This window comes from Patella vulgata, chromosome 9 (assembly GCF_932274485.2).
Source record: "Patella vulgata chromosome 9, xgPatVulg1.2, whole genome shotgun sequence".
In the NCBI taxonomy this organism is placed as follows: Eukaryota; Metazoa; Mollusca; class Gastropoda; family Patellidae; genus Patella; species Patella vulgata.
Genome location: NC_065887.2, coordinates 18,854,058 through 18,879,639, shown reverse-complemented (window position 1 = coordinate 18,879,639; position 25,582 = coordinate 18,854,058). Strand labels below are relative to the sequence as shown.

The 25,582-nt window shown below is 34.8% G+C and overlaps 2 protein-coding genes across 2 annotated transcripts; one reads left to right on the top strand and one right to left on the bottom strand.

The window, feature by feature from the left end:
• Nucleotides 1-388: 388 nt before the first annotated feature.
• On the bottom strand, nt 389-10,133 carry LOC126832197 (transmembrane protein 19). The gene is made up of 6 exons (XM_056103488.1): nt 10,021-10,133; nt 8,571-8,681; nt 6,837-6,974; nt 6,229-6,483; nt 3,261-3,476; nt 389-2,702 (listed from the first exon to the last, which is right to left on the bottom strand). Exons 1-6 carry the CDS (start codon nt 10,106-10,108, stop codon nt 2,533-2,535), a joined length of 978 nt encoding a protein of 325 aa, XP_055959463.1. The 5' UTR covers nt 10,109-10,133; the 3' UTR covers nt 389-2,532.
• A 3,388-nt stretch (nt 10,134-13,521) lies between these two features.
• LOC126832196 (uncharacterized) lies at nt 13,522-22,994 on the top strand. Its single transcript, XM_056103489.1, has 6 exons — nt 13,522-14,795; nt 15,552-15,712; nt 15,987-16,017; nt 17,243-17,392; nt 18,560-19,276; nt 19,990-22,994. Exons 1-6 carry the CDS (start codon nt 13,625-13,627, stop codon nt 20,226-20,228), a joined length of 2,469 nt encoding a protein of 822 aa, XP_055959464.1. The 5' UTR covers nt 13,522-13,624; the 3' UTR covers nt 20,229-22,994.
• The last annotated feature ends 2,588 nt before the right edge of the window (nt 22,995-25,582 follow it).

Sequence of the window (25,582 nt, the reverse complement as noted above, 5' to 3'; positions counted from 1 at the left end):
TGGATATGGAATAAACATATGTTTTGCCTTATGAATTCGGCTCATGTCAGTTCTTTTTAATACTTAGGCATTTGGCCAAACGCTTGGTCAACATTTTTAGTCTTTTGGTAAAATAACTAGAAAACTCAGGCATCTGACCAAATGCCTGACCACATTGGGCATCTGACCAAATGCCTGACCACATTGGGCATCTGACTAAATGTCTGACCACATTGGGCATCTGACTAAATGCCTGACCACATTGGACATCTGACCAAATGACTAGGCGTTTTGCGTTTGGCCAAATGGCTGATTTGACAGATTGACTTTAACATATACATGTACATCAATTTAAATCGAAAAGTGTTTTAGAACGTCTGACATATAAACAGAAATAGAATAATTTTAATCAGATTTGGTGTGGAATTGTTGTAAAGTGCATATTATAGTAACCACTAGCTTAAAGTAAATATAACTTTGTCTGTTAAATTACTCATGGTCAATTAATGTTTAAGCAGTTATCATTTCTACTGATTGATAAAACATTTTGTTTTTTGTTTTAAAGGGCCAATCCCGATAATTTTTTGGAGAATAAAACTGCTTAATTTTGTGTTAAAATGCCTTAAAACCCTCTACCTACGGGCCGAGCAAGTAACTCAATATTTGTGATACGTTTGCAAACAACTTCAATCCGTCAGTCTTCATCTGGAACTGGAGTCCGGTGTCTCAAACTGTATAGACCTCTCAAGAAACGGGAATCGATTATCAGGTCACCCAACGAAAAATTGACCCGAAATTTTAAAAGGGTTACATGCCCGGTTAAGCAGTTTTGACGTTCACGTCCAAACGACTCAATATTTTGAGCTGAAATTTGAGACAAGGTCAATACACTATTCCTATATATTTTGGTGCGTAAATTTCATACGTACTCGGACTTTAATTTTTGAGACTCTGTAATAATCGGGATAATCCCTTTAAATAATACACTTTATTTACATAATTATCTAATATACAACATGATTGCCATACATAATTATTTACGATATATAATGTAGCTATACAACGAAATAATTTTTTAATAGTACTAAAGGTTTGCATCCCAGTAAAGATAGGTTGCCAGGCAACGAAACATACGCCCACAGCAGCTAAATCGTCCGGGCAGTCAACAAGTGTTGTCGCATATTTTTACTTCTTTCGGTAATGAAACATTTATAATACACTAAAATCTGATTAAGAGTAACAACTCATGAAGTAATTATCAGAAAACCATTAGAATTTGTTTGGTTTTTATAAAGTTCTGCCCAATGCTAACGTTTAGTATACAAAACTTTTAATATCATGGATTTAGCTGTTCAAGTCATAAAAATTCATTGAAAATCAATATACTTGTTCGTCTCAAGCTCTTAAAGTCTGTCTATCGATCTGAAGTCAACTCTGGCAGTAATTATCGGAAATCGCTGAAAACCAATAGGCTTCTTCGTCTCATGACCTTAAACACTGTGTATAAATTTAAAGTCAATCGGATATTAACTTTGGCCTTTAGAGCGTCCACAAGATTTTTTGAAGTGATCAAGGGCCATAACTCTGGCAGTAATTATCGAAAATCGCTGAAAATGAATAGACGTCTTTGTCTCATGACCTTAAACACTGTGTATAAATTTAAAGTCAATCGGATATTAACTTTAGCCTCTAGAGCGTCCACAAGATTTTCAAAGTGATCAAGGGCCATAACTCTGGCAGTAATTATCTGAAATCACTGAAAATCAATAGGCTTCATCGTCTCATGACCTTAAACACTGTGTATAAATTTAAGGTCAATCGGATATTAACTTTGACCTGTAGAGCGTCCGCAAGATTTTTTAAAGTGATCAAGGGCCATAACTCTGGCAGTAATTATCGGAAATGGCTGAAAATCAATAGGCTTCTTCGTCTCATGACCTTAAACACTGTGTATAAATTTCAAATCAATCGGATATTAACTTTGGCCTATAGAGCATCCACAAGATTTTTTGAAGTGATCAAGGGCCATAACTCTGGCAGTAATTATCGGAAATCGCTGAAAATCAATAGGCTTTTCCGTCTCATGACCTTAAACACTGTGTATAAATTTAAAGTCAATCGGATATTAACTTTGGCCTTTAGAGCGTCCACAAGATTTTTTGAAGTGATCAAGGGCCATAACTCTGGCAGTAATTATCGGAAAATCGCTGGAAATCAATAGGCTTCTTCGTCTCATGACCTTAAACACTGTGTATAAATTTAAAGTCAATCGGATATTAACTTTAGCCTCTAGAGCGTCCACAAGATTTTTGGAAGTGATCAAGGGCCATAACTCTGGCAGCAATTATCGGAAATCGCTGAAAATCAATAGGCTTCTTCGTTTCATGGCCTTAAACACTGTGTATAAATTTAATGTCAATCGGATATTAACTTTAGCCTCTAGAGCGTCCACAAGCAATAGTGGACGCCGGACCGACGGACGGACGGGGGCGACGACAATATACGACCACATTTCAATGTGGGCGTATAAAAATTAAGTGTAAACTATTTATGCTATGATATATAATTTTGCCAGATATATAAAGCTATATAGGGTGATATTAAGCCAGTTAATAAAGATGATATTAAATTAACACTATGATTATCTAATAATGACCAACCAGTGATATGTTCTACATCTTTACCCTGGTGCTCTACTACTCTCTTTAGATTTTTATTAAAACCTGTAAATATATAAATACAACAATGACTGAATCATATAGAAGCTTGACTATATTATCATTAGAGAGAAGGCGCTTGGGACTCTTAAGAACTTTTTACTTTTGTTGCTACTCCATACATCTAATTAAACCTTTTTTGTGTTTCAATTTAAAGCAGCTAACCCTCTTTCATTTAAGTAAATATAAAGTAATAAATTGGATTAATTTGATTTGCTATTTCATTTTGGTGATCTTTGGTGTTCACATTTAAAGCAGCTAACCCTCTTTCATTTAAGTAAAAATAAAGTAATGAATTGGATTAATTTGATATGATATTCCATTTCATGATGATGCAAGTTCTGTATGATTTAATTTTTGTGCACGTCATTTTTGACTGACATTCTTAATATTGAGATAGAGTAACGCCATTGTCATTCAGTTGCACAAGATCCTTGATCAAATATTTTTGTCAAGAGTAATTCAATTTAGTCACACAAACCTGACCCCTCTCCCCCACCCCGCCCCCAAGTGCTACACTCACCCTACAATCTACCACCGAGATAATGAATAATTAATACTAACCTGAATATTGAAATGTTGATCCTAAAATTGAGTCAATGATTGATCCTAATCCTCCACCTATTACACCTATGATAATGATCGGCCATTGTGCAGGACTGTCCAATAACATTAAATCAGTGCAGCGTAAAACTAACATAATATAATAGGCCACACCCACTAGTAATCCACCAATCAGACTACTTATTGTACCAACTATACTTACACCTCCATTAGTTCCTGAAATCAAAATTTAAGATAGCATAATTAAATGAAACAAGCCAACAGTGAGGCTGATGTCCTCCTCTTCAATCCCAAGATAAATAGATGACACTCATTTAATTACATGCACACCAATCTTTATCAGAAACAATCGCGCAGTGAAACTGCTGATTACTCTGGTTAAAGGGGCATTATGTAAGATTAGATAAAGTCAAAAAGCTCACAGTTCTCACTATAATTCAGCGACGGTCAAATCTATCGATGCAAGTATTGATGTTCACTCTTAATGCACCCAAGCGTAATGAATTTATGTCAGCACAAAAAGCACTGAGATTTTATTAAGTGGTCGCGTAATCGCTAAAATAGTTGGGGTGGGAAATACTCAAATTCACAGCATTTTGAAACGCTTTTAGACGCTATGATTCAGTATGATGAAAGTAAAAGAAATATTGGGGGTCCAGAGGTCCAGTATTACTAATGTATACACGACTACTTTGAATTCACAACTAGATAAAAAGTACATGTATTGTTATTGTTATACTACATGAATAAAAAAATATATGCAATCTTTATCTTTATTTTTTGTGGTAGGGGCAGGGGCAATATTGGATACCTCTAGTCAAAGAGCACCTCCATTAAGCAAGCATTTTTAAATTTCCCTTGGGTGCTTGCTTAATACAAGTTCTACTGTAGTTTAAATGTAGATAATGAAAACAAAATATGCTGAAAGTTTAATTAAAATTGCTTCACTCTGAACCAAGATATTAGCGATTCAATTTTAGGCTAGCCTCGATCCTCATTACTAACTTTGGTGCGATAATAAACCAAGTCTCAATTATCCAGTTTTAAGTTAAATTATCCATCACAAAATGTTTTCAAATCCACTATATATCGCAAGCTAATGATGGCTGGATAAGTTAATTAATGTCTAATTGATAATTTAGATAACATAATTTTAGGTCTAAAGAAGGACCTGCAATAGGCAGATTTAGCTCTTGCATTTATAATGTATTTTAACCAAAGCAGAAAATATTGTATATTGATACAATGAGATTCCCATCATCACTCTAAGTCAATTAGATTCAGAGTTATTGCGTTCCAAAGTATCGAAAAACAAACTGCTTATAGTTAAGCAGAAAATGCTCATCATCAAACTCAGTCCATATATTTATCTAACCAAAATCTATACCAAGTTATTGTGTCTCAAAATCCCAACAGTGTGGCAGACAGACAGTCCCCTGCTTAAAATGTGACAGGTGGGGGAAAATAAAACAAACTTTATGGAATATAAATACTGGATTGAAAGGGACACAAATTAATAATACTGGTACGTTAATTGGCTATAATCTGTTTTATTCAATTTACCGAAAACACAATTATAAAAAAAAATATTTTCATTTACGGGTGTGTATAGAGCTGATCCCAATACTAACCAAAATAACATTGGATCAATTCAATACTATTTAGATCTAAATAAAAGGGGCTTAGCTCCTTTTTTTGAAAAAAAAGATACAATAAATAAAATTCTGCTGCTGGAAATTAATCTAACTAATAAGGAATGAATTTTATATATGGTAATAACAAGCTAAAAAATGGATTTTTCTTAAATCAGGGGCCAAAATTCTGGAAGTTACGGTCCGATATGCACGAATATCGACAGGAACCAAGATCTTTGGGTTATAAACGTACATTTCAAATGTCAACAAAATCAGATAAAAATTGTGACCTCTATAGGGTCCACAAGCTAAAAACGTGATTTTTCGTACAATCAGGGGGCATAATCCATGAAGTTACACTCCTATATACATGCCAATATCGACATGAACTGAAATCGTAGGGAGATAAACCTATATTTCAAGTTTAGTTGAAATCGGATAAAAATTGTGACCTGTAGAGTGTCCACAAACAATTGTGGACGGATGGAGAGGGGCGTTGACAATAGACGTCAATAATAAAAATGTGGGCGAATAAAAAAGAAAGATGCTTTAGTCTATAATACAAAAATAAGTGGAAAAAAAGATACTGTAAATAGAATTCTGTATATATTTGCCCCATATTATTGTATTACTGTATTAGATTGATAACTTTGAGAGAATACTCTTTGAAACATCGCCCAATAAATAAGTACATGTAGCTGTTTTCCATAAGTATGTGTTATAGTTTATTGTTCTATCCAGCTACTAAATGACTCTAAAAGATTAGAATTCTGTGGTCACAACTCTAACTAATGGAAAAGCCTTTTTAATATGGTTATAAAAAAGAATGCTGCTTTAGTTTGTAACGTAAAGATTAGTGGAAGAAATGGTGAGACAAAAATAGGCCTGGAAGATTAAAGGGAGATAATCTTACTTCATACAGCAATTGCACTTCGCTTCAGTGAGGGCCCACGTCATTGTAAATTATTCAGGCATTTTACAAACAAGTTTATCAGTCCTAAGGGACTTAATCACCCATTAGTTTAGACCAGTGGTTCTCAACCCTTTTTTGCTAACGGCACACATCGGAACACATGAAAAAATAGCGGCACACATGGCTAAATATATATGAAAAAGGGGGTCCTTGGTTCGATCCCATTGTTGGCCAATCAAGTTACTCAGTCTTTTGAATTGGACAAAAAAAGAAAAAAAGGTTGAAAGACAACATTTAATCTTTTTTGAGAACTGTTTGTTTTTAAGTTTACATAACCTAAATGTATGCCTCTTTAAGGTACATGTAAAAGAAAAGCATTTGTGAAAACACCCTTTTCCTACATGTTTTGGGTTACACCTACCTCTGGGAACTTTTCTAAACGACATTATCAGCCATGGATCACCAGTGCCTATTACAGAACCAATCTCTGAAGCAAATGTATCACCACAACTACAAGCAAGGGAGGAAAGCACTGCTATAGCTAGCCAGGAAGAACTATAATTTGTGCTGAAATTTATAGTTATCTCCTTACAGCCAGTTTCTAATATATATAAGACGGCTAATTGTGTAGCTACCCCACCATTACAAATTACTTGAATCCAATTTCTCTGGCCACCTGTTTAAAAAGTTAAAAATATTTATCTGGTTGCAAAAACATAACATCATATTAAAGTAATGGCACTATGTTAAAGATGAAACAAAATGAAACATAACCTCAAAAATTATCAAAATACTCTTATGGTCCCCCCATTTTCATGAATGAACAATTCAACCATGTTTTACAACTTTGTTCCATGTTTTACAACTTTGTTCTATATTTAAATGTCAGATTGTGAATGGGAAGATAACTGTACAAAATCCTTTTGATATTTACAATTCAATTTTTTTTTGTATTTCAATAGGGACTGCATCTTTAAAGATGTATCATCCATCAATCTATTAACCTGCACAAAAAATAAACATACACACCCTCTTTAAAGTCTGCCTCCTGGATTCTTTTCTTGTTGGATCGGAATCTTGTAACTTTTGATCCGGCAACAAAGAAGACTATCAGTGATGAAAAGAAACATAGATTAGCCAACGTCAGGACGAAGCCTACCACAAAACCTGTAATATAAATATATTTAATGACAAATTAGTCCCCTTTCGATTCATATGAAATCAATACTGAAGTTGGAATCAAATAATGAGCTGATCACTTTATCCCAATCTTCAGTAGAAGATCCATGCACCATAAACAAAACCAGCGAAATTGGTACAAATATGACAGTCAAACAAGATACAGACATTAAAAACGTAAAAGTCCAACAGAAGAGATATATTTTTTTCATATTAAGACCTAAATTTATTTAGATTCATGGCTACAGACAGCCAACCCTATACATGACCAGAACACTCCAAATGAAGAAACCCCACCCACGTCTACATGTATATATGTATATCAAAACTTTTATCATATATATATATTACTGAACAATGTTTTCTGCTAGGCCTCTCTAGTTTTTATCAAGTAATGATTCAAATTCTAGGTCTATAGATAATTTGGAAATAATATACACATAAGGCATAAAACAAGTGCATTATGGACCAGGAAGTGAGTATGACGACATCCCCGTCATCCTGGAATTGTGACAATTACTGCACATATTTTATCCATAGAACAACCCAGCCAACATTTCAATCATACTTGAATTGGCAGAGCCTTAAATAAGGCAAGTCTTTAACTCAATATCATCCACAGACTTTGACATTGCAAACACAACTTATTGGTCAATTTAAATTAACACTGATGTTGTTATCTTACCGTGAAAAGATATCCAATATTTAAGAAAAAATGAACATTTTACCATTGGTACACAAATCGCGTGTAATGAAGCAAGTCATTAGAAATTAGAGTAAAAACAGAAAAGATTGAATGCAAACCAGTTTATATACATTCATAATTCATTACTATATGTGTTTCAACCCATTTATGTCCATTTCTAGATGCCACAGTATGGCAATTTAGCTCCTTTAAGCTGTTTTTGAAGAGATTCGCTTATACAGTTTATATACATTCATAATTCATTACTATATGTGTTTCAACCCATTTATGTCCATTTCTAGATGCCACAGAATGGCAATTTAGCTCCTTTAAGCTGTTTTTGAAGAGATTCGCTCTCAAGGAGATAAGAAGAAGATGACTATTGCTTGGAGACCAGTTCCTATTCCAAAAGTATTCTGGTTCTTAGATACAACCACATGAACACTTTTTATTTTCAAAAAAGAAAAACATCTTCACTGATTACGGTGCATTCATGTTTCCAGTAAAGTCAGTAGGCTCAGTTAGCAAAGACACAATCCTGATACATGTTATTAAGAATCATAAATGTCACTTGACAATAGTAAATAGACTCATTATTATCAGGATATGGATTTCATAGATTTGTCTCCTTGATTTCATACGAACGTTTTGTGATAATTTGTACTGGACAAGGTCTGAGACAGCTGCCTTATACCGGTAGTACTCAGGCTTGTCAATTTGCAAAGATATTCCCTTTTGCCGTGGTACATATAGTCAAAAGACAGAAATTATACTCCATGGAGAAGGGAGAGGGGTGTCACTTAAAATGTAGGCCTCACCTGTGCTCCTGATCATTCAATAGTTATATGATGTCATGTAACATAATGTAAAAATAGGACCGTCAACTAAATGTAGTATACCTGCCAGAGCCCCTGATTTGTTCAGACTTTTTCGCTTCAGTCCCCATCCACACATTATAACTGGAAACAGTCCTGCAAATATTAATCTCCATGGTGCTGGTATTTCAAATTCTGTAAAATAAATGCATTATTAAATAAACTATTAATTAGTATTAATTTAATATTGATTAATAAAATAGAACTAGGTACAAGATTTAACAATAAACTATTGTATTCCTCTTTAGAACTGCAAAGTTCAATATATCGGTACTTTGTAGGCTCAGATTGAGAGACTAGAAAAATTCCTGCGTTCATAGACATAGACATCGAAAAATGGTAGGAGGGTTAAATGAGCGACTCATTTGTCAGATGTGGACATGCACTGTTTCGTCCCTGCTGCAATATTGTAGCGTCAATACAAACAGTACTTTTATTGATGCTGTGTGCAGGTAAAAATAGCCTCAAATGAATCATCTTCATCATAATTTGTATTGAAATAATTACTACTGTTATCACAAACATTGAGGTACAATTAATCAAAATTGTTACGAACAGTCTCTTTTTGTGGTAATTCATTTTACATTTTCAAAGTGACAATTTGTATGCACACAATTAAGTTACCCATGTAAAATATCGTGTAGCCACTGGATTTTTCAAAATCATAGAATTATGCAGTATGCTTTTACTTTTATTTGGATGTAGATTACAGTATAGTTATTTAAGTTATTAAGTTACGGTATTTGTAGTAGGCTACCTTAAAATTTTGGGGTCAGCTAGATTAATTGGAAATTAAGGGCTTTACAGGCCTAACTGTTGTAGCAATGGAAATGTGCAAAACTGTAGAAAATAAAACATCTGATCAGTTATGTTTCAAGGATTAATTCCGTCAGCATGAAGGAAACTGAAAATTTGAGGTCCATATGTAAATTATATCATAGAATTTAGGTGTCTTCTAGTCTTTGACACAAATTAACTAAATTTGTGGGAGTTTTTTAATGTTGCAGACCCCAAATTTGAAAATTCCAATATATGGTGAATTGTCGAAAGGATATTTCCTGAAAATTGATGCCAATAATTAAAGATAAAGATATCTTCAATAGTTGCTGAGAAATGGACTTCGGCAACTTTTTATTTCTTAATCGATTTTAAATTATTTTTTTTTTAGTTTATCTGAGCAAGACTAATAATTTATTCAGTTTTACTTTTACTTTAGTCAAATTTAAAATTTAAAAAAAGCTTCTGCATGTAATGTTTTTGTGATCAAATTATTCAAATGATTACAAAACCTGCTCAAAGAAATTCCTTACAACCGTCCACTACTGTAGTAGAACCATTTCTATATTCCGTCCATACATGGGAATCTGGGCATCATTTGGGGATGGTGGCCAAATATCCGCAAGCACACAAATATAAATCTACTTAAGATAATGAATTTGAAAAGGATTATCTTGACCTCAGGGTGTGACAATACCTTCGTTCCATATGTGATAGAGTTGTGTTGTTAATGCTATCAAAATTGTAATTGGAATCGCGATGGCCAAACAAACAGCGATGATCATCTTGGTGACCTATGACCCGTAAAACAAGGTCAATGTCACAAACTAATCCAAATACGGGCGCTGGATCTATTCTTGAACTTAAACGATTACAACTCCGGAATATGAAATGATATTGTGATCCTTTTAAATTAATGTTGTTGGTGGTTTATTTTTGCTTAATAATAGTGTTTAGTGTTGGAAAAACAGCCCTCAGTCCATAACGTGATTCTTGGATCAATGATAGAATAGATGATCTTGTTAACAATTCGGGAAATGGGGTTTAGCGTCCTACTGCGTTCTGCTCCGACTGGGCTAATGAGGGAAGGAAGAGAGGGGGATAATGGTGTTTAACGTCCACTCGACACATACTATGTCATTTCGGGACTAACATATATAGTTCAATTTTATTTCCATAATTCGCTTGCGCGTAGGGGTCTTTAGCAGTGGGGGGTTAAACCGGATAGGACCTGTAGAAAAGCCACGAGTTTGGACTGGCGACCCTACTCCTTGTCACGTAAAACCGGGGAATCGAAACCACGCCAGTTGGCTCAATGACAGACTTTATGATACAGCGCGCACGTGCTAACCATTAAGCCATCCAACACCAGAACCACCATCGCAGTTAGAATGGAGTAAATACATATTTATGTAGCCTACATCCTTTATTTCAAAAAAATGTTGTATAAAGTTGCAGTAAACTGTTCTGTTTGCCCAAGTTTCGTAAACAAATTAGGCAATGTGATTGCGCCCGTATATACAGTGATGTTCAATTTCTACTTGAGATAAGCATGAACCTTGTATTAAGGCCCAACGGACAAGCAACTCGGCGAGGATGGGAACTGAAGGTGAGAGAGAGAGAGAGAGAGAGAGAGAGAGGGGAGGAGAGAAATGGGGTTAAGCCATCCAACACCAGAACCACCATTCCCACCCCCACCCCCCACCCCCGCCTTGGGCTAATGAAGACGACAGTAAAACTAAAACTAAAAGTTTATAAATTAGTTATTACTATAAAATAAATGAAAATAATTTTTAATATACATAATATACATATTATGGGAGATTAGATAAAAAAAAAAAGCTGACAGTTCTCACTATAATAGTTAAAAACTAGATAATGTAAAGTGGCTAAGTGGGTAAGGCGCTGGCTCGCTAGCCTGGAGGTCGGGTGTTCGATCCCTGCATTGGCCGAGAAAGTTCATCCAGATTTTCCGGCGCGGTTCCCCCTTGTCAGTGATGCAGGACGGAGGGCCTGACAAGGACAGCTGTCTAGTCCTTCGGATGAGACGAAAAACCGAGGTCCCGTGTATACATTGGAATGCACGTAAAAGATCCGTTGGCAGTTGGAATTCGATATAAGAGTAGGCGATAGTGCCGCTGCCCGGGCAAAATTTCCCTCATAGCACACTGTATGGCGTATGCCCGTCTTCATTAGCCCAGGTTAGGAGCAGAACAGTAGGACGTTAAACCCCATTTCATTTCATTTCATTTCATTTCAGATAATGTAAAGGGAATTTGCTGAAAATTTCAGTCAATTGATCCACTCTGAACCGAGAATTTAGAGATTGAATTTTCGGCCTAGCCTCGATCATCATTACTAAAGTCGGTATGATGAAAACATAGTCTCGATTATCCACTTCATGATTGACTTATGAATGGAAGATGAGCAGCAAATCGGATCCTAATCCAGTAAATATCGCAGGCCAGCGATGACATCAAGAGTTTATTATGGTCTGAATAAGTTAATTAATGTCTAATTACTAACTTAGATAACATTTCAGACCTAAAGAAAGACCTGCAATGGGCAGATTTATCTCTTGCTCAATGTGTGTTTAAATAAGTAAAAAAAACCCATAAACATTGGCGATAACTTCCATTAAAGGATAAAAATATCTTTTTACGGGGAAATTTCAACATCAAGATCTAAAATTTCTTTATTTTTTAAAATTGAAACCTTTTCTAAAAACAAAACTGGGTCATCCAAAATGTCCACTATAAAAATATGTAGCTGAAAAGAAAAAAAAATAACGTAATATATCCACTAAACACATCGATCGCAGTTAGAATGGAGTAAATACATATTTATGTAGCCTACATCCTTTATTTAAAAAAAATGTTGTATAAAGTTGCAGTAAACTGTTCTGTTTGCCCAAGTTTCGTAAACAAATTGGGCAATGTGATTGCGCCCGTATATATAGTGATGTTAAATTTCTACTTAAGATAAGCATGAACCTTGTATTAAGGCCCAACGGACAAGCAACTCGGCGAGGATGGGAACTGAAGGTGAGAGAGAGAGAGAGAGAGAGAGGGGGGAGGAGAGAAATGAGGTTAACGTCCACTCGACGCAAACTAACACATGGTTCAATTTTATTTCAATAGTTCGCTTGTGCTTATATAGGGGTCTTTATCAGTGGGAGGAAACCTGAGGACCCGGAGAAAACCCACGAGGTTGGACAGGCCACCCTACTCCTTGTCACGGACAACCGGGGAATGGAAACCCCACCAGTTGACTCAATGACAGACCTTATGATACAGTGCGCACGTGCTAACCATTCGCCCCCCCCCCCCGGAACTGGAGGTCACAAATTAACTATATAGAAACTGAGCTATAACACAACAATATATGTATTACGTACTAAATACATGTACTGTGTTTTAGTTTTACTGATGTAATAATAATCATCAGTTGTATACGATTTTGACAGGAAATATAAAGAAAGCAAACAAATGGATTCAAACGGAACTTTTCGAGCACACTTAGACGCTCACCGATTACCTGCCGGGGCCGCCCGGATACCCTGACGGTGACGAGTGCCTCAAACGAAACGAGGACGGACCGGGGCCCGTCGATTTATCCACAATTTATTGTGAAAATGCACTCGGCTCAAGACGCAGTAAGCAACCCCCCCCCCCCCCACACACACACACACACCCCCCCAGCAAGACTCTATCGGGAGCGCCAAAAGCGTCAAATTGAAATTCCTTTTTTATTTCCTTATCGGCGCCCGGTCAATAAAATTTTGACACTTTCGGCGCGCCTTTGCTTATAATTAAAGCCAATGCAATTTAAGCGCATTCGAAGATCTTGATGAAATAGAATTGGTAATTGTGGAGGTTACCGGGCTCGCGGGAGAAGAAATTTCGCTAGCCTACTTTAATAGTACTTATGACACGTTTATTTCAATAAACCGCTATATACATGTACATAAGTCTGGAAATAATATGGGAGCAATTAAATGTCTATACATTTTTGCTTGAGCAGGAAGGAAATACAGGGAAAAAAATGTTGATTAATTTGATCGTCAACACGTGAACTGTCTATTGTTTATCTACTTTCAGTTTAGTTCTGAAAGTAGGACAAAAATATATGTCAATAAACCGGAAGCAGTGCTCGTTGCTATTTTTACCATTACTGGGTCAATTGAAGAGTTTACAAAATGGAGGCTTACTATTATTGAATTTTGGAATATTATTGTTTGTTTTTATACGATTTTTGTTGTGTTTTCGTACTTTTGTGTCAATTCCGCTATTGTTTTCACAATGGGGGAGACCGGTGATTTGTTGTCACAATATTTTGTGCGTTTAGCATCATTTCAAGGGCTGATAAACGAAAATCAAGCGAGTGACGGCGGCTGTCAACAACAAACACGCGTTGGAAATAATAACAAACCAAATGTGTCTGTTAGTGCCAGAACATCGTTTATAAAGTTAGCAAGAGCTGGATTTTATTATGCTGGGTCTGTTGAAGGAATTCAGTGTTTTGTTTGTAAATCGAAAGCAAGATATAGAAATTGGCATAACGAATCTCCAGTTGCAGTACACAGAATATTGAATCCATACTGTCCGTTTCTTCAATCGCCATCGGAATCATCTTCAAGAAGTTCTAGTGAAAATAACGTTTGCTGTAAATCTAACACCATACAATCACCAACAATTGATGGCCTTATATCAAATCATTGTTGTACAAATAGCCAACAGCCAGATAATCCTACACAGTTGCAGGACCCCTGTGACAGAAGGGAATTAAATGATGTTTCAAATCCCATCCGTCCAGATGAAACACCTCCAAATGGTGGCACTAATGCAAATACAACAGTTCAGTCAATGAATAGCATTCGCAGAAATTTATTCTCCGCAAGTCCTGACAGCAACCAAGCTGATGAAAATGTTGATAACAATCGACCAACAGATAATAACATCATTGGATCTAGGTCCCAATGGTCTGATCACGTTGAAGAATATACTGGACGAATTATACATCCAAGAATCAATGACAAAGTTTTCAGTGCTTACGAATCACTTCGTGTCCTCACATTTCCTAATCCCCAAATGGCTGGAGAATGGGCTGCAGGTGGATTTGTTTACATTGAAGATGACAAAGTTCAGTGTGTTTATTGTGCGGGGGTCGTAACGTCGTATAGCGAACAATTAAACATTATAGATGTTCATGAAAAAATCTCACCCAAAGGTCGATATTGTTGTCCAATGGTCAGTGGAATTGACGTTGGAAATGTATCAAGGAAATTAGAAGAGTTAGTCAGAAAGAAGTTGATTGATAAAGATAACCGACCAAAGAATATGAAAACCAGTTTCCCTGTTCTGCACCCACAGTACAGAAGAGTAGAAGAAAGATTAACGTCTTTTAAGCATTGGTCAAAACAGTACAAACCAACCAAAACACAGTTAGCAGATGCAGGATTTTTCTATACAGGTAGCCTACTGTTTATGAAAAAAGAACCAGAAGGGCTCAGTCAATCATGAGGTCCTGGGTTCAATCCCTGTGTTGACTAAGAAAGTTCCACAAGATTTTCCAGCATGGTTTGCTTTTGTCAGTGGTGCAAGATTGAGGGCCTAGCACAGAACAGTGTCTAGGCATTTGAATGGGTCAGAAAACAATGTCCTGTGTAATACGTTAATATGCATGTAAAAGACTGTGTAAATTTGATAAAGAGTAAGCAAAAACGCCGTTGCCCAGACAAAATTTTCCTTATAGTCATAGCACACTGCATGTACATGGAGTACATGCACATGCATACTACCCATCTTCATTAGCCCAGTTCATGAAATGTAGGACATTAAACCCCATTTCAATTTATTATTTACTAGTTTTAATAACAAACCCTTGACAAGCCTTGAAATAACTATTCTAGTTGTTCCTGATAACTATTGAGCTAGTAATGGATATGCTGAGCTTTTTGCTATTTATGTACATGTAATAATAGTATCAACAAAAATACAGAAAAGAGACAAATATTTGATAGACTTAATGACAAGCACTGGCAAAAAGGATTGTGTAAGACAAAGTCTGAATATTTGTCTGACATTGCAGGCTTGTGTATGTCTTATCTAACATTATGTGGCTATTATATTTTTATATATAGGCCAAGGTGTATACACTAAAACAAGGAACTGCAATGATCATACAATCCTGATTTTAACTTTTAATATTGTAATACTTTATTTTCAGGTGTTGTAACAAAAGTTATATGTTTTTGTTGTGGTTTATCTGTCAGAGATTGGGAGCCAGCAGCAGATCCATGGCAGCAACATGCTTTAATATCACCAACATGTAGATTTATAAAACTTATAAAAGGAGAAGAATTTATTCAACAAATGGCAGCAATACAGGTAATTATTAACATCAAACTTAAAGGGGAAACCAGGCTGAATAATCCAGAGGAACTTTCTAGACCAACAATTGGGTTGACCCATGAACCTTGTGGTTAGTTAACCAATGCCTTACTCCTTGAGTCAACGTGACTTTCTTGTAATTGTGACTGACTGGATAGTTTTAGTTTGCAAAAATAGAGTTGCTGCCCTTTAATCAAACCTAACATTTGACACAAATTTCAATTTTTAATGAAAATTTTCTATACATAATTAATGTGTTTATATTTTTCAGCAACTGGTTGAAGTTGATCCATCAGTAAAAGGTTTGTAATTATATTTTCTCTTTCTCTTGCCCATAAGCTATAAAATAAAAACTTGTGGACATACATGTACAGAATATCTTCCATTCCAAAAATTCCAAAAAAATCTTTAATGAGAGACAAGTTTATTAAATAAGGGAAGGAATGAGGTTTACTCATTAACGTCTCATTAACACACTAATATGAGACTAACATATCATTATTCTCATGTCATTGATTATGTGTGTAATAAAAGGGTGAATTTTGCTCAGATTCATGTAGTGGTGTTTCTTAAAATTCCAACTGCCAAGGGTTCTTTTATGTTCTCTCTAAGGTATACATACCTTCCAGTCAACTTTGCACACCTTCCTTATCAGCATCCTAGACAATAAGGCACCACCACTGTCAGGTTGGAATCAGGCTTGTAAAATCTTGAATGGTTCTTCTTATTATTGTTGCCTATTAAATTATGTCTCTGAGATTTTCAAATTTCTCTGAGATTTTTGAATTGTAATCGTGTGGTACAGTCAGTGAAATTTACTGATCACACAAGGAGTCAATAAGCTTCCACTCTCACATTAAGGTATTTATCTTAATTCACCTACAGGCTTCAAGTTCAGATCAATAATATTCCTCAATAATTACCTGCCTTCGTTTATACTACTTTATAGGATAGAAATGTAAAACAAAACGTCCATGATAGAATAAACATAATTTATTTTCTTTATAAAAGGGTGGCTTTAATCACTCGTCAAAAAGAAATGAAATGGAGTTTAACGTTCTACTGTTCTGCTCCGAACTGGGCTAATGAAGACGAACATACGCCATACAGTGTGCTATAAGAGAAATTTTGCTTGGACAGCAGCACTACGGCCTACTTTTATATCGAATTCCAACTGTCAAGGGATTCGTTAAATGACATAGCAATCCTACACTTACCATATTATCAGGTCTTGTATGTTATTCATGTATGGGAGATTGTTCAGGTTTCTTACCCAATTTAACCCTATTACATGCTTGCTATAAGCAATGTCTTACATGTGTATATGGTTTTAATGGGCCCTTATATGCAATGCCTTATATTTTACATGTATATTGTATGGATGGGCGCTTATACTGCAATAGAGTTTCCATGACTCAGTACCTGTATTTTAAGACTATGGTATATTGTTTGTTTTAAGTTTTACAGAACCGGTAACATCAATTTAATTTAAGACTATAGTATATTGTTTTGTTTTATGTTTTACAGAACCAGTAACATCAATAGGAGAATTGAATATACCTGATCCATACCCTCCAACACTTCATACAACTCTACTAGCAGCTTATAGTACATGTGGGTACAACATATCTCCTACACAATTACTTCATCTTATACAACAATTCTTTATACATACCTGTGAGTAATATACACTCACTTTATACAGTTGTACAGAATAAACAATCAATTATAACACATACCACTAGTGGAAAACAGCTACTAATATGTATAAATTTGGACTAAGTTATCAGACTCAAATAAATTAGTAGCTGTTTTCCATAAATATGTGTTATAGTTTATTGCTCAATCCAGTTACTAAATGGCTCTAAAAGATTAGAAAAAGTAAATATGTCTTCCTACGTACAAATTCTGTGATTTGATGATATAAGTTTCAAACTAATTTATCAAAAGGAATGCATATTTAAAGAAAAAGGTATATTTTCTAAATTGATTATCTAGAATCTAACGACCATTTTTAGCTACTAAACTACTGTAAAAATTGTTTTTAATTAACCAAACTCATGTGGTCATTCTGTCTAGTAAAATACAGTACAATCATGTAGTTTGAAGGACATGCTTTTGGTTTGCAATTCCCTTGTATGGACAAGTTTATAATTTATGCTATGGAGGAAATTTTGCACTGACAGTGATGTTTCCTCCTACTCTGCATCAAATTCTAACTGTTCAGGATTCTTTTACATACAATGTGGAAGTGTCAGAAGTAATCATTAACAGTGACAGTTTAGATGAGCATATGCGTATGCCCCCGTCAGACCGGGGTTGCGTCCTTACCTCGCTGCTGCGACCGTACCGCGACCAGAAAATGCACAAGGTCGCTGGCATACGTGAACACAACTTGAGAAAGTGTCCCAAAAAATAAAATTACAAACTTGAAAAAAGTCGCGACCTCACACCTTTGCAGATCGCAGAACCTTGCGTTTGTTTTGAACATGCTAAAAGAATACACACTGACTCGGCGATCATGAAGACCACAACACGATATCTGGCGTTTCCACCACGCTTATGGCGATCTTGATGCACTCTGGGACCATTATCCGTCACCGTAGCAGTGCAGTAAGGACGCCACCCTGGTCTGACGGGGGTATTACCGGACATGAAATAGGCCTGTAAACTTTATTAAAACTGAAACCATCTAAAATTGCCCCTATTTTTGTCTGAGCTATTATATATCCAGACACATGTCCCCAACCCTCATAAAATACGTTTATGGAAGGAAAGGGAGATTTTATACATGTATCAAAAATGGCCAATATTTGTGATATATAATGTTATTCTATATTATAGGTGGAAGATATCCAAGTGTTGAAATGTTAAAAGCTGCTGTTTTAGCTGATGGTGAATTAAAGAAACATGTTGACATTATAGATCTAAAAGATGAAGTTATAGAGACTAAAGACAAACAGTTAGACAACTTAGATCAGGTGATGACTATTAAAGACCAGCATTACAAGGCTACTGTAGCCTCTCTTAACCAGCATCATAATATCATCATTGATAGTAAGGAACAGGAACTGAAACAAGCCAGTCAAGAACTGAACCAAGCCAGTCAAGAACTGAACCATAAAGATCAACAACTGAACCAAGCCAGTCAACAACTGAACCAAGCCAGTCAAGAACTGAACCATAAAGATCAACAACTGGACCATAAAGATCAACAACTGAACCAAGCCAGTCAACAACTGAACCAAGCCAGTCAACAACTGAACCATTATCGCTGTACCAAACGTCAGTTAAGACAACAAATAAGAGAAAAAGATGGCCATATTGGGAACTTGTCGACAAGATTGCAGACAGCTGTTGACAGACATAGAGCAAGGGAAGATAACTTACAGCAAACTTTTCAGACAACTTTACAACAACAAATATATATACACCAGACAGAGTTACAGAGAAAACAGACAGAATTAGAAACACAGAAAATTCAATTACAGGCTGAAATACAGAAATATGAAAAAGAGTTATCTAACTTGGTTACAGAATTCACAAGAATCAAATCTACAGGTAATGATTGAACCGTATTGTGGGTTGTTGTTAAAGTTACCGTTACATGTAGTTATAATTTCTGTTGTTGAAATTTAAGATAATTAATGCTGCTTGTGTTTTAGATGTAACCTATAGTAACATACATTATTAGTATCAAGTTAAATCCACACTTTAGTTCCTGGCCTGGGAAGTTTTAGGTTTGTTTTAGTCAAGCACAAATGAACCAGTACGTAATATTTTAAATGTTGTGCCAGATATGTATTAAAGGTATCAATAAAAATACTGACAAAAAGACAAATCAGTGCCTTGTCAAATAACAGACACCAGAGGGATTGTATATGACTAAACCTTAATATATGCATGACAATCCAAAATCACTCTACACATAAGAGGAATTTTTCCCGGACAGTGTTTCCACCTAATTTCTTCCTGGACAGTGTTATTTCCACCTAATTTCTTTGAATTCTAACTGCCAAGGATTCTTTTATGTGTACAGAAATTATGTGTACACCGGATCTCAATTTTTTTATCCCATCCATAACAACGAAACATGTTCATTGCCAGGTCCTCATTCTGTACAATTGACAAATGGAAACCAGGGAGTTTCTGGGCCATGGCTGAGATCAACCTCTGAATCTCCTGGTTAGTGAACGGCCAGCACCTTTCCATTGAGCCATCATGGCACCCATATTATGTTGAAAGAAAATTAAATTGCTGGTTTTGTATTTCAGTTCACAACCGAGAAACTCAAGAAGAAAATCAACCTGATCCTGCAGCTGTCAATCAACTTAACTCGTCTGCTATAAACCCAGATAGATGTCTAATCTGTTTATCTGAAACTCGTGTTGTTTTGTTTCGACCATGTAAACATGTCTGTTGTTGTACAACTTGTGCTCCCCGTTTCATGGATTCACCGTGTCCTGTCTGTCGTACTCATGTGCAGGATTGGGAAATCGTTTTTCTTTCTTAATTAAATTATTTATGACTTCCATTAAACCATAGTTTTATTCAAATACATTTTTTTTGTTAATGCATATGATATTATTACAATACTTGAGTTATTAGCTTTTGTATTTCGAAAATATGGCAGGTTATCGTTTTATTAGAAGCAGATGAATATTATGTCCTACTGTTAGATATTACCATAAACATGTATATATTTTATAAAATAAATTAAATAAATTGGTAATTTGTAGACATGTATTAACATTCAAACAATATTTTGTAAATATTAGTCAATTAGTGTTATTTGGTATGTAGTTTTTAAAGGCAGCAATATACTCATCCTTTTGTTTTCAAAAATGAAAATATTCATTAAAATACTGTATATACATAACAAATTTATTCTTCATGTCATCTTTTATCAGTGTTGTTAAATATAAGGGTATATATTATCACGTCAACTGCCTCATTTATTCATGGCATTTTAAATATAGGGATATATATTGTTTCGTGCAGTTCCTCATTTATTTATATCCCCCCCCCCCCTTTGTAGAAAGGTACATATATTATTAGCATTATATATGTTTGAATTTGCATTTATTTATGTTTTTTTTATATTTTCTAGTTTTTAAACCATGTATATAAAATTCCTAGTGCTAATGATAAATGAATTTCAATATGAATTGTATTTTATGAAGCAGGCCTACAATATTGTATTTATTATGTAAATAAGTATCATATTACTGTTTTCTTCTAATGCTATCGGTGTATTATATCAACATAGTTAAAGAGACATTCTGGAAGATTAGATAAAGAGCTGACAGTTCTCGCTATAATAGTTAAAAAATAGATAACGTAAAGAGAATATGCTTAAAATTTCAGTCAAATTACTTTACTCTGAGCCAAGAAAACCGAATTTCAAAAACACTGTAGCCTCGATTGTCATTGTTACCGTTGTTACGATAATAACCAAAGTCTCGATTATCCATTTTTACGGTTAATCATGAATAGCCATTGAATTGCAGGTTGGGATTCAAATCTCATTAAAATCGTACCCATCAGATGGCATCGAGAGTTAATTATGGTCCTGCATGTTAATAAATGTCTAATTAATAGTTTATATAAAAATGTAAGGCCTAAAGAAAAGACCTTTAGTAGGCAGATTTAGCTCTTGCATAATGTATGTTTAATAATAGGCTGAGAATGAGATACAATGCAAACACACCACTTTAATAAATAGATTATTGTCACAACAACTGACACATGAACTCCAAGAACATTACAATTCATAAATGTTAAATTGCATAAATATTAGATTTCATTTCATAAATATTACATTTCAATTGATAAATAATACATTTCATTTCATAAATATTACATTTCATCTCATAAATATTACATTGCATAAATAGTGCATTTCACTTCATAAATATTACATTTCATTTCATAAATAATACATTTCATTTCATAAATATTGCATTTCATTTCATAAATATTGCATTTCATAAATATTACATTACATTTCATATATATTACATTACATTTCATAAATAATACATTACATTTCATAAATATTACATTACATTTCATAAATATTACATTACATTTCATCATAGGCGTAGGAGCTCAAAGTAATTCAGGGGGGCATAAGAGAAAATTGCCCGAAATCAATATAGTATATATATCGAAATCAATATGATCAATATATAGTATATTATATTGATGTGATGCCCGTTTTTCGGGCAATACCTATTTTCGGGCAATACCGTTTTTTCGGGCATACCTATCATAAGAGAGCTTCGGGCATATTTTCGGGCATGCAGTGGACAAGAAAAAGACGAGAAAATACTTTTCGGGCAGTGTGGATCTCATAGAAATAAGTTAGTTATATTTTTTCTCTAAACGTTAATAGAAAAAAAAGGTCGTCAAATTTTTCATTGCCCGAAAATATATTTTTTGGCAAATGTGCCCCCCCCCCCCCCCCGGCTCCTACACCTATGCATTTCATAAATTACTACATTTCATTACTACTGCCAGACACCAGACACTAATTTACATTTATCAATAAATTACCTTTTGTAAATGAGACTGGAATATATGCACCCGTTTTTGTTCATTTAAATTGTACATAAATTATTTTGTATACATATATTTACTTTATAATATGGATTTTATTATTACTCATAACATCACATTATCTAACCTAGATCTATCTATTTTCTTGTAGCATTTATTATGTCTATTTTCACTCATAAAATTACTTCCTCGCTATCTATTTTCTTTTAGCATTTATTGTGTATTATCACTCATAAAATCACTTACTCTAATATAGATATATTTTCTTTTAGCATGTATTATCTATTTCCCTCATAGAATGACCAAATCGAATCTAGATCTACCTAGTTTATTTTAGCATTTATTGTAGGATACATTCTCTCTCCTCATAGAATTGATAACCCTAATCTACCTATTTACTTTTAGCATTTATTGGTTATTATCAATCCTAAAATTACATACAACAATCTAGGTCCATTTACTTTCTTTAGCATTTATTATGTATTATCAATCATAAAATCACATACGCAAATCTAGACCTATTTTCTTTTAGCATTTAGTGTGTATTTTTACTCATAAAATCACTGCCATCTAGATCTATTTTCTTTCTTTAAGCATTTAGTGTCTGTATTTTTATAAACGTTTTGTATAGATATTTTAATGGGGTCTTCTATTACTATGTGCCATTTAGTATCTTATACTTGTTTAATCTTTATTCTTAAATAAACCCTGTAAACAAAGCTGGTTAATTTATTCTGCTGTTCATTTTTATTATATATACATAGTAGGTGATACATTGTCTTGTCTGATTTTGTCAACATTTTAGACAAGTGTCATATTTTATAGAAAGAGTGTCTGGTCAACTGTGGCCATAGTCGCTATTTTATTACCCAGTCTGTCAGTTTAATAGATCAACATCAGAGAGGAAAAGAGGAATGGGGTGTAATATCCACTCAACACAAAACTAGGTCATTTCGGGAATAACATATGGTTCAGTTTTTATTTCAATAATTTGCTTGTGTGTAGGGGTCTTTAGCAGTGGGACGGAACCAGAGGACCCAGAGAAAACTCACGAGGTTAGACAGGTGACCCTACTCCTTGTCATGTACAAGTGTGGGCTTGAAACCAGGCGACTTGACTCAATGACAGACATATTAGAACAAAACAGATATAAAGGTATGATACTTCTGCATAAGATGTAGTGTAAGAATCTGTAATTGCATAGCTCTAAAATTAGACAAAAAACATTTTGTTACCCATTCACACTTGAGACAATAGTTCGCCAGACTCTGTATTTTACTATTCACCGTCTAATGTGATAATATTCTAATGCAATAGCCATAGTGTAGAGTAAAATACAATATGGTCTCGTACGTCATATACAATTGTCATGGTGTACAGTAAAATACAACGTGGTCTCGTACATCATTTATACAATAGTCATGGTGTAGAGTAAAATACAATATGATCTCGTGGGTCATAGTATACAATGACCATGGTGTAGGCCCAGGGGCGTAAATGTCGGTCGCAAAATAAATGCAGTCGGTCGCAAACTAAGTACAGTCGTTCTCAAAATAAGTGCTCACTGAATTAATGAGGTAAACAAACAATGCCAAAATAGAAGGAAAAATCCCAAATTTTATGTATTTGCGTGAATCTGAGCACCTAAATTACACACTTCACGCTATTCACCCAAAACTTTAGTCTAAAATAACCTTGTCAACTTATTCTGTTGTGAGTTAGTCTAAGAAAAAAATCCCCCTCTGGGAGAAAAATAGTCGGTCTCAAAATAAGTGCAGTCACTGCAGTCGGTCTCAAAATTATGCATCGGCGACTGACGAAATGAATTAATGAAGAAAACAAACAATGCCAGAATAGAAGGGAAAAATTTCAAATACTTAATATACGTGCACCTAAATTTCTTACGTCACATAGTCGGTCTCAAAATAAGTGCTCACTGCAGTCGGTCTCAGACTAAATGAATTAATGAGATAAACAATGCCAAAATAGAAGGGGAAAATTTTATGTGAATCCATGCACCTAAATTGAAACGGTATAGTATAAAATAACCTAGTCAACTTGTCATGTTTGAAAAAAAATATATTTCCCTGTCATGAGTATGTTGGTCTAAGAAATTGTGAGAGCTTCTAACATTTTGATAATATTAATTATATTATTAATTGTCATACGAATAACATATTAGTCGAACAGTTGGTAAGAAGTTATCGGAAGCATAGTTTGTTTCAGAAATACGTAAAAAAACCTTTAAATCATGAAATGTTAAGACGATCTTGTTGCATATTTAATCCCAGTAGAAATTAAAACGTATTTTACTCATGTTGTGAGTATTTTCTGACCATCAGAACCTTTCCCCAGACCCCAAAGTCCAGTAAATGGCATTTCAGAGATCAAGTAACGCCCTCATGAGACAAAGTCCCCTTAGGCCCAGTCCCCAAAAAATAAAAGCTCATATCAGTTACATAATCTAAATTTTGTTCGCGCCTACAGCGATCAATTCTATTATGTCATTATTCTTGAGGAGGGCCTGACAAGGACATCTGTCTAGTCATTCGGGTGGGACAAAAAACCGAGTTCCCATTTACAGATTGGCGTGCACGTAAAAGATCCCTTGACAGTTGGAATTCGATATAAGAGTAGGCCGTAGTGCCGCTGTCTCGGCAAAATTTCCCTCATAGCACACTGTATGGCGTATGCCCGTCTTCATTAGTCCAGTACGGAGCAGAACAGTAGGACGTTAAACTCCATTTCATTTCATTTCCCTGAACCGTATTATAATAACTTGTCTTATCACTTACTATTCATTCATATTGTTTAAATATTTTGTATTCATTATATATATTCTTACTGTGCCAGTTTTTAATAAACCTTTGAACCTTCATCAGCGTATATAATTTATTTAGAACTCTATATTATTTTTAGATCCCGCAGAGTATACTGTGAGAACGTGAAAGATCCCCGAACTAATAGTATACTGAGCTATACCGCATAACTACGAGGGGAAGTCAATAAGTTCATAGAAGTCGATATAAAACAGAAGCCAATGGTTGTGGTATTGATTTTATTTTTCAATATTTTCTCCCTGGACCTCGATGCACTTTGCCCATTTGTCTTTGAGACTGTCTTTGCCCTTGCAGTAGAAGTCTTCTGACTGGCCCCTCAGCCACGCCTCAGTAGCTGCCTTGAGTTCATCATCTTCGCCAAATCTTGTACCACGCAAGTGTGATTTTAAATTGCGAAACAGATAGAAGTCGCTTGGGGCCAGATCTAGACTGTGATGGTTAAGTTGTTCAAAGCTACGTTGTTGAA

What these genes read in the sequence shown, in the direction of transcription:
- LOC126832197 (XM_056103488.1), bottom strand. Translation starts at nt 10,108, where the DNA reads ATGATCATCGCTGTTTGTTTGGCCATCGCGATTCCAATTACAATTTTG. An exon ending in CAAATCAGGGGCTCTGGCAG is followed by an intron (nt 6,975 to 8,570) that starts GTATACTACATT and finishes TTTATATTACAG; the next exon opens with GTTTTGTGGTAGGCTTCGTC. An exon ending in ATCAACATTTCAATATTCAG is followed by an intron (nt 2,703 to 3,260) that starts GTTAGTATTAAT and finishes ATATATTTACAG; the next exon opens with GTTTTAATAAAAATCTAAAG.
- LOC126832196 (XM_056103489.1), top strand. Translation starts at nt 13,625, where the DNA reads ATGGGGGAGACCGGTGATTTGTTGTCACAATATTTTGTGCGTTTAGCA. An exon ending in AGTTGATCCATCAGTAAAAG is followed by an intron (nt 16,018 to 17,242) that starts GTTTGTAATTAT and finishes TATGTTTTACAG; the next exon opens with AACCAGTAACATCAATAGGA. An exon ending in CACAAGAATCAAATCTACAG is followed by an intron (nt 19,277 to 19,989) that starts GTAATGATTGAA and finishes TTTGTATTTCAG; the next exon opens with TTCACAACCGAGAAACTCAA.